The following is a 19,330-nucleotide window of genomic DNA, read 5'->3' as shown; positions in this document are numbered from 1 at the left end:
TTTTGGGCCCAGGACTTAGGCACAACCAAAAGAGCCTGGACAGGAAAGGTCACTCCCATACACCAGTCTGGACCTTACAGGCAAAATAACAGGCAGCTGAATTAGCTTATCAGACTGTGTTGTGTTGGAGATGGAGAAAGACCATTAATCAGAGACACTAAGAAGTCACTAAGGCATAAGGCATATATAGACCATGAGTCCGTTTTGATTTATTTTGCCCTACCCAGAGAAAGGACTATTTTGTTATTCATTTGTGATGAAGAAAGGACCATGTATTATTCATTTTTTTCTGAAGAAAGGACCACTTGTTATTAATTTGAGCTGAAGAAAGGCTGTTTTCAGTTTGAAGCTTTAAAGTTTATGAAGGACAATTTATTTTATTCTGTTTTGATATAAAACCCTGTGCATATCCAAGCGGCTACCGAAGAGCAGAAACGGCTACAATATATATATATGAAACGTCAGTTTACATCAGTTTTTATTATTAGAAGATTAAAGAACTCTGTCTTTTGTTTCAAACATTAAAAACGTATTTGCTTTCACAGAAAGCAACATGCTAATTCTTTCATCTAGTCATGGAAACCATGTTTCCAGTATACACCATCCTGAGTCACCGAGGTCTATAGATTGTCCAGATTGTCATCGCCAGTCTTGACATTCGTGGTGCTCAAGGTAAACACAGATGCTCAATGCGAACAACAGCATTTTCTCTTAATGGTTTTCAGTCACAAAAAATAAGTCAATTTTCTTGGGTATTCTATAAAGTAGTCAGGAATCAAATCAAAGCTTGATGTCTTGAGACTCTGACATTTTGGCAAGTGTCTTCTTCACTCGTAGAGCTGTGAGGCGTGAAGCTGGGTTGTGGGCCCAACACTCTGTCATCAGTTTTCCCATCTGTCTCAGACACTGCAGAAAGAAAACGGGGTTCAGAATAGTAAAACATTCAAGATCACTTTATTATGATAATCAAGTTTTCTGTAAAGCAAAATATTTTAACAACACTAGTGTTGCAGAAAGACCATGGGGTAAGACACATCTGCTATCTCTGCGCCCCTTATGGCCACACCACTGATTTGATTTCTTCTTTTTACCCTGCTACTTTATTGTGCTAAGCAAAGACAGTTTATTGCAATTCTGAAAGCGGCTGAGTGCAAATAGAAAGGGAAGATGTCATCCTTAAAGTGGATTTATAATTTAGGAAACCATATTAAGGATTTCTGGTAAGAGGTGGGGTGCCCTATTTAGGATGCTCATTTCTTGACCAAAATGGAAAGCAGCTACAAGGAAAATAATTTGCTTTGCTTGAACTGATCTGTCCTCATTTATTTGTTTCAACACTGTAGGTATCTCCACAGATTAAAGGGAATCTGTCACCCCATTTTTCGTGTATAACCTGCGGCCACCGCCATCAGGGGCTTATCTACAGCATGTAACCTGAAAGATAAGAAAAACAAGTTAGATTATACTTACCAAGGGGCGGTCCGTCCCGGTGCAGTCCGGTCCGATGGGCATCATGGTCCGGATCAGGCGCCTCCCATCTTCATGCGATGACGTCCTCTTCCTTGCTTCCTGTCGCAGCTGCTGCGCAGGCGTACTTTATCTGCCCTGTTGAGGGCAGAGCAAAGTACTGCAGTGCACAGGCACCGGGAAAGGTCAGAACTTTATGCTGCCCTCAACAGAGCAGATAAAGTACACCTGTGCAGGAGCCACGACAGGAAGCAAGGAAGAGGACGTCATCGCATGAAGATGGGAGGCGCTGGACCCGGACCGCGACACCCATCGGACCGGCCCCTGTGCGAGTATAATCTAACTTGTTTTTCTTAGCTTTCAAGTTACATCGGGGGCTAATCTACCTTACAGAATGCTGTAGATAAGCCCCTGATGGCGATGGCCGAAGCTTATAGGCGAAAAATGGGGTGACAGATTCCCTTTAAATATGTTTGATAGGGATACTAACATTGGGGCACCTTGTGACTAGCTAATTTAAAACAACCTGTCAAACAAGTATGGTTGGTCCAAAGCGGACACACACTCAGTTTTTAAGGTTGGTTGGAAAATCTACAGTTGGGCAAAGAATATTTAAGAACACTCATTGTCCTCATTTTTTTTCTCTATAAAACGTCTCCATAAGTGGGATGCAATGCCTTGATAAACATTTTCTAAGACTTGTCAGTGAAGACGAAACAAAACATCCAAATTCTCAGCTTAACTAAACATTTATTATTCTGTTATTTTCAAAACTAGTTCATTATAGGAGCACTGAAATATTCCTTGTTGATTGGGAAAAATATTAATAACATTGTATCATAAAAATCGTAGATTGCATAATGTATTGAAACAAATGCTAGAAAATCTTGAAGGTTTCATGCCCCCTCCCATACCTCATCACTGCTCCATCTGTTCGGAAATGAGGGTCGCAACCTCCGGATACAGACAATTTCCCTCATGTCTTCATAAGACGGGTCGGTTGGTACAACATCATGATAGGGCAGCTGGTATTCCTCTAATATACCTGAAGAAAAGACATTATGAATTTAGTATTTTCTTTTCACTTTCCCCTTGGCTCATTTCTACAAGGAATCAAGCTGAAGAAAAAAAATCTATGCTGCCATAAGGAAAATACAGAGTTTATTCGTTCTTGCCAACTGTTCATTATGGAGGTTTCTTCCTATGGACACAAAACTTTGGTTATAGATTTACAAGGTCAGAGCTATCAGGAAAGGAACGTATGGGGAGTTTAGTAAAGCTTTATCATTTACTACATTTTTATGTATAAATAATTATGATTACGAGATAATGATTTGGTTACCTCCAGATATGCATCTTCTTGCAACTTCCCAGAGGATGAGTCCGAAGCTGTACATGTCTGCCATTATGTAGGACTGGAAGTGATTCCTATTTAAGCTCTCGTCAAGAACCTCAGGGGGCATATATCGCTTGGTGCCAACTCTAGTATTTGGGGGTATGTCCACTTCATTAGTATCGCTGAAATGAAAAGTACAGAATGGAGGTATGAGCATATCAATGCAAACAATGAAGGTCATATAGTGATTTTGTAATTATTATTATTATTTATTTATATAGCACCATTGATTCCATGGTGCTGTACATGAGAAGGAGTTACATACAAATTACAGATATCACTTACAGTAAGCAAACTAACAATTACAGACTGGTACAGAGGGACGAGGACCCTGCCCTTGCGGGCTAACATTCTACAGGATGATGGGGAAGGAGACAGTAGGTTGAGGGTTGCAGGAGCTCTGGTGTTGGTGAGGCGGTAGCTCCGGTAGTGGTGAGGAGGCAGTAGGATCAGTGCAGGCTGCAGGCTTTCTTGAAGAGGTGGGATTTCAGGTTCCGTCTGAAGGATGCCCTATATGTATAGTCTATAGATATATAGTGCTCATTTCCTTTGTAAAGACAGTCCCTGTTTTAAATGGATGTTTTTAACTGAGACATGTATGGCACAGTATCAAGATACAGTCATGGCCAAAAGTATTGACACCCCTGCAATTCTGTCAGATAATACTCAGTTTCTTCCTGAAAATGACTGCAAACACAAATTCTTTGGTATTATTATCTTCATTTAATTTGTCTTAAATGAAAAAACACAAAAAGAATTGTCCTAAAGCCAAATTAGATATAATTCCATACCAAACATAAAAAAAGGGGTGGACAAAAGTATTGGCACCTTTTGAAAAATCATGTGATGCTTCTCTAATTTGTGTAATTAACAGCACCTGTAACTGTAGTGGCACCTAACAGGTGTTGGCAATAACTAAATCACACTTGCAGCCAGTTGACATGGATTAAAGTTGATGCAACCTCTGTCCTGTGTCCTTGTGTGTACCACATTGAGCATGGAGAAAAGAAAGAAGACCAACTTGTGAGGAAGCATGAGCAATCTCAAGGCTACAAGTCCAGCTCCAAAGACCTGAATGTTCCTGTGTCTACCGTGCGCAGTGTCATAAAGAAGTGTAAAGCCCATGGCACTGTGGCTAACCTCCCTAGATGTGGACGGAAAAGAAAAATTGACAAGAGATTTCAACGCAAGATTGTGCGGATGTTGGATAAAGAACCTCAACTAACATCCAAACAAGTTCAAGCTGCCCTGCAGTCCGAGGGTACAACAGTGTCAACCCGTACTATCCGTCGGCGTCTGAATGAAAAGGGACTGTATGGTAGGAGACCCAGGAAGACCCCACTTCTTACCCCGAGACATAAAAAAGCCAGGCTGGAGTTTGCCAAAACTTACCTGAAAAAGCCTAAAACGTTTTGGAAGAATGTTCTCTGGTCAGATGAGACAAAAGTAGAGCTTTTTGGGCAAAGGCATCAACATAGAGTTTACAGGAGAAAAAAAGAGGCATTCAAAGAAAAGAACACGGTCCCTACAGTCAAACATGGCGAAGGTTCCCTGATGTTTCGGGGTTGCTTTGCTGCCTCTGGCACTGGACTGCTTGACCGTGTGCATGGCATTATGAAGTCTGAACACTACCAACAAATTTTGCAGCATAATGTAGGGCCCAGTATGAGAAAGCTGGGTCTCCCTCAGAGGTCATGGGTCTTCCAGCAGGACAATGACCTAAAACACACTTCAAAACGCACTAGAAAATGGTTTGAGTGAAAGCACTGGAGACTTCTAAGGTGGCCAGCAATGAGTCCAGACCTGAATCCCATAGAACACCTGTGGGGAGATCTAAAGATGGCAGTTTGGAGAAGGCACCCTTCAAATATCAGGGACCTGGAGCAGTTTGCCAAAGAAGAATGGTCTAAAATTCCAGTAGAGCATTGTAAGAAACTCATTGATGGTTACCGGAAGCGGTTGGTCGCAGTTATTTTGGCTAAAGGTTGTGCAACCAAGTATTAGGCTGGGGGTGCCAATACTTTTGTCTGGCCCATTTTTGCAGTTTTGTGTGAAATGATCAATGTTTTGCTTTTTGCTTCATTCTCTTTTGTGTTTTTTCATTTAAGACAAATCAAATGAAGATAATAATACCAAAGAATTTGTGTTTGCAATCATTTTCAGGAAGAAACTGAGTATAATCTGACAGAATTGCAGGGATGTCAATACTTTTGGCCATGACTGTATGCCAGTCGTTTTCAGACCCTTAGATAATCGGTGCATAGAATGAAGCTACAGCCTTGCAATTTGTATAAACAAGCCTCTGTCCCTACATCATATTGCTCTAAGATGGGGTAGCACAAACCTGGTGAGAGATTACCTTTAAGAGTCGGTGACTTTCAGTAGAAGCACTTTCTGAAGAAGCACCATATTCAAAACACACGTAAAAGGGTACATGTGGGTAAATATTTGTCTCCACTCATTCATTGATCTGTTACGTGGCATGCCCTTATGGTATGGTGACATTGTGGGACTTGTTAAATTTCACTGCTCTGTGATTCAGCACTAGCTGCTACAGCACTATTAGAGGCAGTGACTGTTTCAGAACCATAGTGCCATATGTGCCTTGTGGATTTGGGGCAATGAATGCACTGTCACTTTATTAGCACATGCACCAACTGCTATTATATTACTAGTGGCAGTGACTATTCCATGCTCTTAGTGCCATACGTACTTTATGGATATGTTTCTATATGCACTGTCACGTTATTCTACTAATATCTTAAAATGATGGATATAATTTGATAAGTCATTAGTATGCATCTTTTGTAATTTGTATATATGTTTGGAAGTACTTATTAGCGTCCACATCTGGTGGAAAAATGGAACTATGTATACATACATATATATGAAAAAATCTACTATTATTTAAAAGTGTGTCCACTATATCTTTACCATAAGGGCATACTAGGCATCATAATATAATGCTGCATATAAATATATGTATTCATTGAATTCTTTTTATTTGTTCTGGGACAGATTGAAATATTTCATAATATTTACCTTTTTTCCCTTTTTTGTGTTATACACGTTTATTTCCTTTGTGTGCATTGGAATAACAAAACATGTGTAATTGGAATAATTTTCTGGGAAAAATACTTCATGTTATTGAACAAATTCATGGGTGCCAACACTTTTAGCCATGACTGTATATATACAGTATATATACTGTGAAACAATGAGGGGAATTATATGTAAGGGCCGGTAAGAACTCCCGCAGAATGTGCTTAGAAGCATACTGAACCGCTGGAGTGCACTGTAATCTCAGCCACAGCTGTGGTTACCATGCAAAATAAAAGTACCGTAAGTGTGGACTGGGTCAAGCTATATGAACAAGTCACTTTAGGAAAACCTACCCTGGGCTTTTATTTTTGGAGAGCTCTCTTCCTCCAGTCCATGTCTTACAAGTGGCCCATGGCCATAGTTTTCCTTTAAACCTGCAGTAAAGGTTTGGTTGAGTCAGTTTTGTGTTTGGTTTCACATGCAGCCGAGCTGAAGGTGCTGTGGTTGTATGCCTGGCTGTGTGAAGCTAACACAGGCCAGAGCCAGCGACGTGGACGTACATGGTAGCAACCTGCAATCTGGAGGTGACTGATTGGATGTAAGGACATGTAAGTAAGGACATTTACTTAACTTGCTTGGGTCACTGTCTCACTATATTCACTATCGGAAATCCCGCTGCTCTACATATGGTGGAAAATGCAGACCATGTAAATTGAAACATGCCAAGAAAAAACTACATGATGGCAATCAAGCCTGCAACACTACAACCCAGGCCTTCCGACAAAATGGAGGATATACGGTTGGCCCTCTCTCAGGTGCAGCAGCAGAAATTGCAGGAGTTTCAGCAGTAGTGATACTGCAGCAGATTGCAGTCCTGCGAGAGACGCCTCCTCCGCCAACCCTGGTTCGTCATAAGGCCCGGGACAAAGTCACAACAGCGATGAGAAAGTTGAGTCCGGAGGACGATGTGGAAGCCTTCCTGGACCTTCTACTTCAACTCAGAATTACCATCTTTAAATCGGAGTTCCTAGCTGCCATAAGTGCACATCTTTTAAAAACTATTCAAACTCTTTTTTTTAACGGATTGTCTGAAATGAAATTCTAAACATTATAAAGCTCTTTCAGAGTTTTATGGCTGAAGCTATATTGTGCCACTGGTTATTATATTCATGCAGGTCTGTTACGCTAAAGTGTGGGTGTATAAAATCAGTCTAAAGAGAAATCAATCACTGTCAGAATCACAGCTACATTGGTCGGCTAGTGGTAGAACGTCAGGAATAACAATAGTTTCTCTCTTATTTCCAGTGTGAACCAGGAGCACAGTGGAGAGGCGTCCTTTCCCCCGGGCTAGATTTAAGTATTCAAATGAGCAGCCACAATTAGACATAGAACTCAGTGGGTATCAGCTCCATTTCTGACATTTCATTAGCATTTGTCTAAACCCCAACGACAGCTACAACAATGAAATCTTTACAGAACACAGGAACAGATTTCTTCTAAACTATACTAATACTTTGATATAAAAGAAAGCGCGGCTTCTACCCTGCCTCCACGCCTTGGTATGGCCGCTAATAAGAGCTTTGTCTAGGTGGCTTATGTTACTAATACTTTGATATAAAAGAAAGCGCGGCTTCTACCCTGCCTCCACGCCTTGGTATGGCCGCTAATAAGAGCTTTGTCTAGGTGGCTTATGTTACTTTGATGCACAATTGGGCTGTGTAAATAAACACAAGTCATTTGCTTCTATTGTCTTTTAATGTTGTTTTATTTTATTTTTTTTTTTAGTGTCGGAGCTGTTTAAAGTAGGAGAATGTCTTCTAATACCTATTTCATTAAATTAGATTTTAATGGGATGGAATGAATCGAGGAAGGATAAAAACCACATATTAGTGTTTTAGTTCCTAAATTAAGAGAAATGCATTTTATGAGCCATTTTCGAAAAGCATATCAAATGAAGTGAATGTGGAATAATAAAATTAATCTTTAATGAAGGAATTGTATAGAAAATTAGGTCACATTTCCAGAGTAGCTAAATAATAGAATTACCCATCATTGCTGCCTGTCTGTGTGGCATAGAATTTTTGCAAATTACTGCCAATTTCAAGTAATATGCCAAAGTGCATAAATAGAATAACCTAGGTGAATACATCTTTAGTGAAGAGTAACTTCCAATGAGGAGAGGGTTGGGGACCGGTGCTGTGCATCACCCTACCTGCTGCTATACAGGATATGTCACCAGCTGCCTATCTAACCACCCTTGTGATGCGGGTACTTACAGTAGACCAGATTCTCTATAAGAAAAAATTAGGGTTTTTTTATTGTTATACAATGCCAACGTATTCTGTAGCATTGTTCATTGATTGTCATTACTCACATATGTTCCTGGAACCAAATGTATGCACCTAGGTGAAAGTACCCGATGACTTCCAGTCAGGAGTAAACATGATAAAATGTGGTCTGCTGCCAGTATTTTGTTAACAGTGCGGCTCCCAGTTCTGACTCATAGAGAAGGGACACCAGGCAAGTGTATGAGGCCTATAAATTCTAATAGGGCATATGGATAGGAGCTGCCTTCATTAAACAACTTATTTAATTAGAAATCATAGGCATATTTTACAACTCTATTAAAGTGGCATTCGCAACTTGTCTATTGAAGAACTGAGAGCTTTGCAGCCTCCTTACTTCCTGATTGCTTGAGGGGTGGAAGCCCATCCTTGAGTGACAGTTATGGAGGTTTGTTCTGAATTTATACTGTTATGACTGTATTTGTATATAAAGATAACAAGGCATTTGAACAAGCACACAGCTCTAGAAAGTGCGACACATGATTAGGCAAACTGCTCTGTAACTGCCTATGATTTGGGCTTGGATGATTGCAATTCTAGAGGACTGATAAAAGCAATTTATCAGGAACTGAGCTGAGGGAGGTGAGCAGCTAACTGCTGAATAGGAATCAATAGGCTGGATAAAATTGACTGGGATGTTAGAAGTTAAGCCTGATCCTGAAATGCAACTACAGCACACACTTGGCCGGGATCTAGGCAAGAACTGGTGGTCCAGTTTCATGGAAATGAGCTTTACACTATATAAGATAAAAGCTTTCTTGCAGGATAAAGACAGCAGATAGAAAAAGCAAGTTAATGTTTTTCTTGCATTCTGTAAAGTGTTAATACATAAATCACTTCATACCAACCAGTCAAATTAACTCATGATCACCTTAGATCATCATGGATTATTAATATTAATCTCAGCATATCCCTAGAATACCAGACATATTGGTATTTACATGTGGAACTACTCTAGATCCCCTGGGAAACTACTATTTCTAACTACTAAGCAACCTATAAAAGGGTCATGTACGGCATATAAGTTTGCTAGCAAAAAGGATAATAGAACGTGAGATATCTTAACATCCTCCTGTGGGTACCAACATACTTGGAAGCTCTTGAATCAATCATTTCAGATTTTCTTCTCACTCATTAGGGCCAATTTCTCATGAAGACAATTTTAAGATAATTAAAATTATCAGTATATTTTTGGACGCATGCACTTCGGAATATAACTGTCCTACAGAAAGGTTATCATTAATGTAATGCTTCAGCTCCCAGACACCTCGATTTATAGGAATCTCTCAGCCGGGTATTGATCAGTACATGTAACCAATATGGCCTGGACCTTCTGTGTGATGGATTTAAGCACTTGGGTCATGAATAAATAACTGGACATATGTTGTGTAACTGCTGGTAATCCTGTTGCTGTCTACCTAGTATTCAGTCATTTCTATTCAGACATTTAATTTTTCAGTCATCTGCATATAAATATTCACAATGGAGTACATATTATGGAGCACCTTCAAATGTATGACATCGCTGACAAATCGAGGAAGAGAGATTATTGCATTGACTCAGAGAGAGAGAGATGGAGGAGGGGGAGTGCGAGACGACAGAACAAGAGGGAGTTCAAAGACATTGGCTATGCTTCAGTGAACTAGCAAATAACATATTATGTACTAACCTAATTATCTTATATTACTAACCTAATGAATTTTACTGCCAATCCCAGGTCTGCTATACAGCACGTTCCATTTTTCTTCACCAATATGTTCTTGCTTTTAAGGTCCCGGTGGGCTATTGCTGGCTTCCCTTTTGTCCCAAATATTTCAGTATGCAAGTGGCAGAGCCCGCTCACTGAGGAGTAGGCGAGCTTCAGCATAGCTTTTGTATCAAGTGTGGTTGACTTCAGGTAATCGTAGAGAGAGCCATTTTCATGGTAATCTGTAATCAGGTACAGTTGTGTCCAGGATCCTGTTCCTTTAATATCCGCAGCAATGAATCCTAAAAAAAGAAATGTGGATAGTGAGAACACAGAAATCTTGGTTCCTAATAAGAGATCTGATGCCTAAGGAGATAATCATTAGCCAATATTATAGTTTGTATTTAATTAAAAAAGTATATATATATATACACACACACACACACAAACACACACAAACACATCTACTATATAATTGTCTAAGGGGTACTTCCGTCTTTCTGTCTTTCTGTCTGTCCTTCTGTCTGTCTGTCTGCAACTTCCGTCACGGAAATCCCGCGTCGCTGATTGGTCTCGCCAGCTGCCTGTCCTGGCTGCCGTGACCAATCAGCGACGGGCACAGCCTGCCCGAGAATTAGTCCCTCCCTACTCCTGTGCAGTCAGTGTCCGGCGCCCGCTCCATACTCCCCTCCAGTCAGCGCTCACACAGGGTTAATGATAGCATTAAGGGACCGCGTTATGCCGCAGGTAACGCACTCCGTTAACGCTGCTATATACTGCATGGCTGCTATATACTATGTGGGCAGTGTTATATACTACATGGCTGCTATATTCTACGTGGCCAGTGTTATATACTACGTGGGCTGCGTTATATACTATATGGCTGCTATATACTACGTGGGCAGTGTTATATACTATGTGGGCTGTGTTATATACTGTGTGTGGGCTGCGTTATATACTACATGTCTGCTATATACTACGTGGGCAGTATTATATACTGCGTGGGCTGTGTTATATACTGCGTGGCTGCTATATGCTACGTGGGCAATGTTATATACTACGTGGGCAAAGTTATATACTGTTTGGGCTGTGTTATATACTGCGTGGTCACTGTTATATATTTATATATATATATATATATACAGTATATAAATTGCACCTTATAACTACATTATGGTGTGCTGCTTCAACTCTTTTTGACATAAATGTCAGAGCATATGTCTGTCAGTGCAGCGCTGACAGTTTGTAAAGCATAGTGGTTAAACTACAAAAAGTGAATGTCCCATAGTGCGACAAGGTAAGAAAGTGAAAAAAATTGTAATTTTTTTTATTAAGTCACAAAATAATAAAAAATAAAACTATATTGCATCCATAAATATTTTTATAAAAAAGTACACATATTTGTACTCGCCGTATCCAGAACGACCAGACCTATAAAACTGTCCCACTAGTTAACCCTTTTAGTGAACACCGTAAAAAAATAAAAAGCTAGTCAAAAAACAACGCTTTATCATCATAAGCAAAAAGTGGATTAAAAAGACAAAGGTAAATAAATATAGTTTCTGTAAAAATACCATCTTATCCAGCAAAAAACAAGCCGCAATATAGCGCAATCAGAGGAAAAATGAAAAAGTTATAGCTCTCAGAATAAGCTATGAAAAAATTATTATTTTTTCTAAACAATAGTTTTTATTGTGTAAAAGCACCCAAAAATTATATAAATCTGGTATCGCTGTAATCGTAGTGACTCAAAGAATAAAGCTGCCATATCACTTTTACCACACATGAAACGACACAAAGAAAAAAAACTATTCCTGAATTGCTGGTATTTGTTCATTCTGCTTTCCAAAAATCGGAATAGAATGCAATAAAAAAAAAAAAATCATGTCTACAAAAATGGTACCAATAAAAATGTCAACTCGTCCCACAAAAAACAAGCAAGCCCACACATGACTCTGTTGGCTGAAATATGGAAAAATGATAGCTATTAAAATATGCAAAAAAAAAGTGTTTAGTGTTTGACAGCAGCCAAACATAAAAAAACGCTATAAATCTGGTATAGGAAAACAAATTCACCAGCAAGGAATAGAAGTGAGTTAAAACTTTAATTGTTAGAACACTTGTTATTTCTCAAGTGGTCTCAAACCAATGCGTTTCGGCTACGCCTTACTCATGGTTATAACGATGTGCAATAGAAAAAAGTGATGCGGCACTCACCCAGTTTTTGCGAAATCCAAGTCCTTTATTTTAACATCCAAGGGTTAGGAACATTGTTGGGGAAGGACAGGTAGGTGCGAGGGTGCAGGGAGAGGAGAACGGACGATGGCTGTTTCGCGCGGTCGGCGCTTCCACGGACACTTCCACACACCTGGACCCGTGGAAGCACTGACCACGCAAAATGGCCATCGTCAGTTCTCCTCTCCCCACACCCTCGCACTTACCTGCCGTTCCCCAACAATGTTCCTAACCCTTGGATGTTAAAATAAAGGACTTGGATTTTGCAAAAACTGGGTGAGTACCGCATCACTTTGTTCTATTGCACCTCGTTATATTACATGTTTCACAATGCTGAGCACCACACTGCAGTAGTGGAACACCGCAGTCATTGGAGAAAATACGGCGCATATCCCTTGCATATTGGTTTTGCCATTAACCTGGTGCCATTCATTCTGCCTGTCCCTGAAGATTTGTTATTCATGGTTATACCAGGATGGAGTGAATACAGTCTTTAAATAAGAACATACATAAGCCAACAAAGGTATCTTTATACAATGACAGCCCATTAACAATCAGAGCACGTGTGTATGCAAATCCACAAGGAAGACAAGACCCACATTAACCGTAAAGTGTCTGAAGTCCTCGTAGGTGCATATTATGTATATTGTTGGATAAGATCTTGTCTGACATTTAAGCCAAGTAGGGTTCTAATATTTAATAAGAAAATCCAGTATGATTCTCTTAAATATTTTTATTCTATAATTACCTCCCTTGTAGGTTTAAATACTTTTTCGATCCTCTTGAACCTCAGTGCAGACACATTACCTCTATGCATTTGTGCAAAATGTCTAGACACCGCCAAGATGTTCACAGCTGTAGTACTAACCGCATCAGACATGTGACATCTGATGTGGTTTTTTTAGCAGCCTACAGTGGATATGAAAAGTATTCATACCCCTTTAAATTTTTCACTCTTTGTTTTATTGCAGCCATTTGGTAAATTCAAAAAAGTTTATTTTTTTCTCATTAATGTACACTCTGCACCCCATCTTGACTGAAAAAAACAGAAATGTAGTAATTTTGCAAATGTATTAAAAAAGAAAAACTGAAATATCACATGGTCATAAGTATTCAGACCCTTTTGCTCAGTATTGAGTAGAAGCACCCTTTTGGGCTAGTACGGCCATAAGTCTTCTTGGGAATGATGTAACAAGTCTTTCACACCTGGATTTGGGGATCCTCAGCCATTCTTCCTTTGCAGATCCTCTCCAGTTCCATCAGGTTGGATGGTGGACGTTGGTGGACAGCCATTTTCAGGTCGCTCCAGAGATGCTCAATTGGGTTTAGGTGAGGGCTCTGGTTGGGTCAGTCAAGAATGGTCACAGAGGTGTTCTGAAGCCACTTCCTTTGTTATTTTAGGTGTGTGATTAGGGTCATTTTCTTGTTGGAAGGTGAACCTTAGGCCAAGTCTGAAGTCCAGAGCACTCTGGAAGAGGTTTTCATCCAGGATATCTCTGTACTTGGCCGCATTCATGTTTCCTTCAATGGCAACCAGTCATTCTGTCCCTGCAGCTGAAAAAGACTCCCATAGCATGATGCTGCCATCACCATGTTGGGATTGTATTGGGAAGGTGATGAGCAGTGCCTGGTTTTCTCCACACATACCGCTTAGAATTATCACCAAAAAGGTCTATCTTCGTCTCATCAGACCAGAGAATCTTATTAATCATAGTCTGGGAGTCCTTCATGTGTTTTTTTTTAGCAAACTCTATCCGGGCTTTCATATGTCTTGCACTGAGGAGAGGCGTCGGGCCACTCTGCCATAAAGGCCTGACTGGTGGAGGGCTGCAGTGATAGTTGAATTTGTGGAACTTTCTCCCATCTCCCTACTGCATCTCTGGAGCTCAGCCACAGTGATATGGTGGTTCTTCTTTACCTCTCTCACCAAGGCTCTTCTCCCACTATTGCTCAGTTTGGCTGGACGACCAGGTCTAGGAAGACTTATGGTGGTCCCAAACTTCTTCCATTTAAGGATTATGAAGGCCACTGTGCTCTTAGAAACCTTTAGTACTGCCACAATTCTGTCTCTGAACTCCTTGGCCAGTTCCTTTGACCTCATGATTCTCATTTGGTCTGACATGAACTGTTAGCTGTGAAGTCTTATATAGACAGGTGTGTGACTTTCCAAATCACTTCCTATCAGTTTAATTAAACAAATTAAACTGCTGGACTCCAATGAAGGAGTAGAACCATCTAAAGGTACCTTCACACGAAACGACTTTGTAACGATATCGCTAGCGATCCGTGACGTTGCAGCGTCCTCGCTAGCGATATCGTTTAGTTTGACACGCAGCAGCGATCAGGATCCTGCTGTGATGTCGCTGGTCGCTGAATAAAGTCCAGAACTTTATTTGGTCGTCCGATCGCCGTGTATCGTTGTGTTTGACAGCAAATGCAACGATACCAGCGATATTTTACACTGGTAACCAGGGTAAACATCGGGTTACCAAGCGCAGGGCCGCGCTTAGTAACCCGATGTTTACTCTGGTTACCAGCGTAAAAGTAAAAAAAACAAACAGTACATGCTCACCTGCGGGTCCCCCAGCGTCTGCTTCCTGACACTGACTGAGCGCCGGCCCTAAAGTGAAAGTGAAAGCACAGCGATGACGTCACCGCTGTGCTGTTAGGGCCGGAGCTCTGTCAGTGTCAGGAAGCAGACGCTGGGGGACGCGCAGGTGAGTATGTACTGTTTGTTTTTTTTACTTTTACGCTGGTAACCAGGGTAAACATCGGGTTACTAAGCGCGGCCCTGCGCTTAGCAACCCGATGTTTACCCTGGTTACCCGGGGACCTCGGCATCGTTGGTCGCTGGAGAGCTGTCTGTGTGACAGCTCCCCAGTGATCAAACAGCGACGCTGCAGCGATCGGCATCGTTGTCGCTATCGCTGCAGCGTCGCTTCGTGTGAAGGTACCTTAAAAGGAAATGGACAGCATGTGACTTAAATATTAGTGTCTGAGCAAAGGGTCTGAATACTTATGACCATGTGATATTTCAGGGGTTTTTTTTAAATAAATAAGCAAAAATTTCTACATTTCTGTTTTTTTTTCAGTCAAGATGGGGTGCAGAGTGTACATTAATGAGAAAAAATAACAACTTTTTTGAATTTACCAAATGGCTGCAATGAAACAGAGTGAAAATTTTAAAGGGGTTTGAATACTTTCCTCACCCACTGTACACATTGTACATGGTACAGTGTGAAATCTATTAAATAGATCACACCTGCCGCATCACAGTTCATAAAGCTAGTAATACTGTAGCGGTGTCCTGCGGTATATGATGAAAAATTTTTTAGACTTATCCACATGCTCACATGAAATACACCGAGAATGTCCACATTTGAAAAAGCCTTTTAAAGTGAGCCAAGTATCAGTGGATTCTTGGATATTGTACTGAAATAGACTAAGAGATAGGATCGAGTGTAATGTTGGTGCTTTTTTGCAATGAATCTGATGTCAGTATCTTTCATAATATCTGAAAGAAGAGGGTCTTGATTTAAATGATCGATACAATGTCATAATATTGTGAACTGAATGTTGTCGCAAAAGTAATCGGATTAGAACTTTTTATTTTTGAGGTGTGTTTAAGATTTCTATAATTATGGTTATGCGGTGTCCCAAACATATAATCTTTACGTTTTTTTACACAGTTACTGTGTGTTTAGAACACAGAATAAATTTATCGATATTGCGTCTGCTAATTATTCCAGCAAATTTGACATTCAAAAAGTGAAATGGCGCTCCTTCCGTTCCAAACTCTGTCATGCGCCCAAACAGTGATTTTCCTTCACATATTGGGCATTGGCATACTCAGGAAAAAATTGAACTACAAATTGTATGGTCAATTTGCTTCTGTTACCCTTGTGAAAATGAAAAATTTGGGGCTAAAACATTTTTTGTGGAAAAATGTGATTTCTTTATTTTCATGGCTCAACTTTATAAACTTCTGTGAAGCATCTGGGGATTCAAGGCGCTCACCACACATCTAATGGAGTTCCCTGAGGGGTCTAATTTCCAAAATGGTATCACTTGTGGGGGTTTCTACTATTTAGGCATATAAGGGGCTCTCCAAATGCGACATGGTGTCAGCTAATTAATTAATTTTATATTAAAAAAAAGATTAAATGGCGCTCCTTCCTTTCCATGCCCTGGTGTGCATCCAATCAGTGGTTTTCCCCCACATATGGGGTATCGGCGTGCTCATGGGAAATTGAACAACAAATTTTGGGGTCCATGTTCTTCTGTTACCTTTGTGAAAATAAAAAAAATTGTGTCTAAAATACAATTTTTGTGAAAAAAGCTAAATGTTCATTTTTTTCTTCCACATTCCATTAATTCCTATGAAGCACCTGAAGGGTTAATGAACTTTTTTAATGTGGTTTTGAGCACCTTGAGGCATGCAGTTTTTAGAATGGTGTCATATAGACCCCAATAAGTCACTTCAAATATCATGTGGTCCCTAAAATAAATGGTTTTGTAAATTTTCATGGAAAAATGTGAAATCGCTGGTCAACTTTTAACCCTTATAACTTCCTAACGAAAAAATTTTGTTTAAAAAATTGTGGTGATGTAAACATGTGGGAAATGTTAATTATTAACTATGCTGTGTGACATATCTCTATGATTTAAGGGCATAAAAATCATAAGTTTTAAAATTGTTAAATTTTACCACTATCATGAAGTACAATATGTCACAAACAAACATTCTCACAATCAGTAGGATCCGTTGAAGCATTCCAGAGTTATTGCCTCAAAATGACACTGGTCAGAATTGTAGAATTTGGCCTGGTCATGAAGGTGAAAACAGGCTGGATGGTGAAGGGGTTAACAGGAAAAGGTCTAGAGCTGATTCCAGGTGTGGCATTTACATTTGGAAGATGTTGCTGTGTACCCACAACATACGGTCAAAGGAGCTCCCAATGGAAGAGAAGCAGACCACAATTAGTATGAATTAAAAAAAAAAAACATCAGAAAGGTACTAAAAATGTTAAGATTGGCTAAATCAACAGTTTGGTGCATTCTGTATAAAAAGGAGCACACTAGTGAGCTTGTGAACTCAAAAAGGCCTGGACGTCCATAGGCAACAGTGGTGGATGATCACAGAATCCTTTCCATGGTTAAGAAAAGCAGCTTCACAACATCCACCCAAGTGAAGAACACTCTCCAACAAGAAGATATTTCAGTATCTAAGTCTACCATAAAGAGAAGACTTCATGAGAGCAAATGCAGAGGGTTCAACACAGCATGAATCAAACACTGCCTGTAGGATTTTAACCAGGTACAAAGAAAAACGTGCTTTAAAAGCCGAAAGGGACCAAACCACAGGGGAGACTAGTCGGACATGTGGATTCCCTGGCAGTTTCTCTCTCCATGCTCCCCTTAAGTAATGGGTCTCTACTTGCATGCGTGCACAGTGAGAGACCTGTTAGCCATTGGCAGTGGGAAGAGTAGCCACCAGGGGTCACCTATGCAGCTTGGTCTTTGCAACTTTTAAAATATGTTTTTCTCTGAAATGTCAAACAATCCTGGCTGAAATCATGCATCCAGTGTCTGATACATGCTGTCCGTGGATCGGGTCGCATGTATCCGCTGTCAGGATCCCTTCAAAGTTATTCTGATTAACTAGAGATAAATTTCAGCTGTTCTAGTAGGGTTTTTTTGAGAGTTACATTTTACAGCATATCTCATTGTTAATAAATAGCTTGCAACACAGCAAAGGGATCTCATTGTTGAAAGTTATCAGTTAGTAGAAAGGGTACAAAAAACATTTCCAGGGCATTAGATATACCATGGAAGACTATAAAGACAGCCATCAAAAGGTAGCTTAAATTTGGACAGAAGTGACATTACCTAGAACTACACGTTCCTAAAATATATAGATATATATAGCTTATGTCATGTATACAAATAATATATACATAATATATTTTTTACAGTATGACATGACCCATCTATATGGAATACACTTCCATTCTACAATGGACTCAGGGTGAACCTAACGACTACTATACTGTATAATTACAAGCTAAAAATGACATATCTGAAAAATTCAATTCAGTAAAACAGTCGAGAAGAATAATCTATTTTAATTGTGTTATCGTTACTTTCATCTAGTGCTGTAGTCTGCAGAATGCTCAGGACCTAAACATCTAAGTTATAGGAAGGAAAATGCTGCCATCTGCTGGAATGATTAGAGATCACAACACCTTACATGCCATGGTATTCAATATGTTAGCTGAACCTGATAACATGTATGGCAGATATTAACCCACAAAGAAACTATTTTTTAAACTGACATTTTAATAATTTCACGCCTTATTGCTGCTGCTGTAGTTACTTGCTTTGAGTCATGTGTGATTGTGTATATATCAAGTGATGGGTATCACATGACTTCTCTGGGTGAAATTTATAGAAGAGAGAGATTAATATGGCTGCCTGAAGAGCGCACCCATATCCATGGGAAAATGGAATTTTAAAGACTATTTTAATCTCTGAACCCAGCTGGCCTTGGATGTCAGCTGCTGTAGGTGCAGATCCACCCTTGTTTTCCTTTTATCCAGTGTAGCCTTTGTAGTTCCAGAGAATCAGTCACCAGGTGTTTGCGATCCTATCTGAAAGCAGCATGATGTAGGGGCAAAGAGCCTGATAGCAGCAATGTGTCACTTACTGGGCTGATTGCTGTCATTTTGATCAAATCACATTTTTATCTGCTGCAGATCTACCAGTTCTCCGAATGCTGAGCTCTGTATAACCCGCATACACCACTGATTGGTAGTTTTCTGTACACTGTGCATAGGCAGAACGCTGCCTATCAGTGTTGGGGGCAGACTTATACAGCACTCATTAATATGTATGACTACATGGTACATACTTGGACAGGGTCCAAGTCCTTTAGTGACAATCTCCTGCTGAGAAAACATTGATTTTATAAAAACTACAGCAAACACCCCAGTAAGTGACACATCACTGGAATCATGGTCTCTGTCTATAGTATGCTGCTCTCAGATTAGGCAGCAAAAACCTGATGACAGATTCCCTTTAAAGAGTTTACTGCCAAAAAAACAAGGATAACTTGCTGACCACAGGTAGTCTGACTGCTGGGACTTCTAGCAAACTGAG

The 19,330-nt window shown here is 40.0% G+C and overlaps 1 protein-coding gene across 5 annotated transcripts in view; it reads right to left on the bottom strand.

Moving 5' to 3' along the window:
* Positions 1-461: 461 nt before the first annotated feature.
* The window catches only part of BMPR1B (bone morphogenetic protein receptor type 1B), a 739,804-nt gene continuing 720,935 nt past the window's right edge, over positions 462-19,330 (bottom strand). For all 5 annotated transcript variants that reach the window (XM_077277365.1, XM_077277348.1, XM_077277373.1 and 2 more), the window contains 4 exons: positions 9,942-10,239; positions 2,810-2,985; positions 2,382-2,512; positions 462-906 (listed from right to left, as the gene is read on the bottom strand). In XM_077277365.1, coding sequence (XP_077133480.1) covers positions 781-906; positions 2,382-2,512; positions 2,810-2,985; positions 9,942-10,239 — 731 coding nt within the window. In that variant the 3' untranslated portion in view covers positions 462-780. The remainder of the gene's footprint in view (positions 907-2,381; positions 2,513-2,809; positions 2,986-9,941; positions 10,240-19,330) is intronic.

This window comes from Ranitomeya variabilis, chromosome 1, assembly GCF_051348905.1.
Source record: "Ranitomeya variabilis isolate aRanVar5 chromosome 1, aRanVar5.hap1, whole genome shotgun sequence".
Taxonomy (NCBI): Eukaryota; Metazoa; Chordata; class Amphibia; order Anura; family Dendrobatidae; genus Ranitomeya; species Ranitomeya variabilis.
The sequence above is the reverse complement of the archived record's forward strand: the minus strand, read 5'-3'. Positions and strand labels throughout refer to the sequence as shown.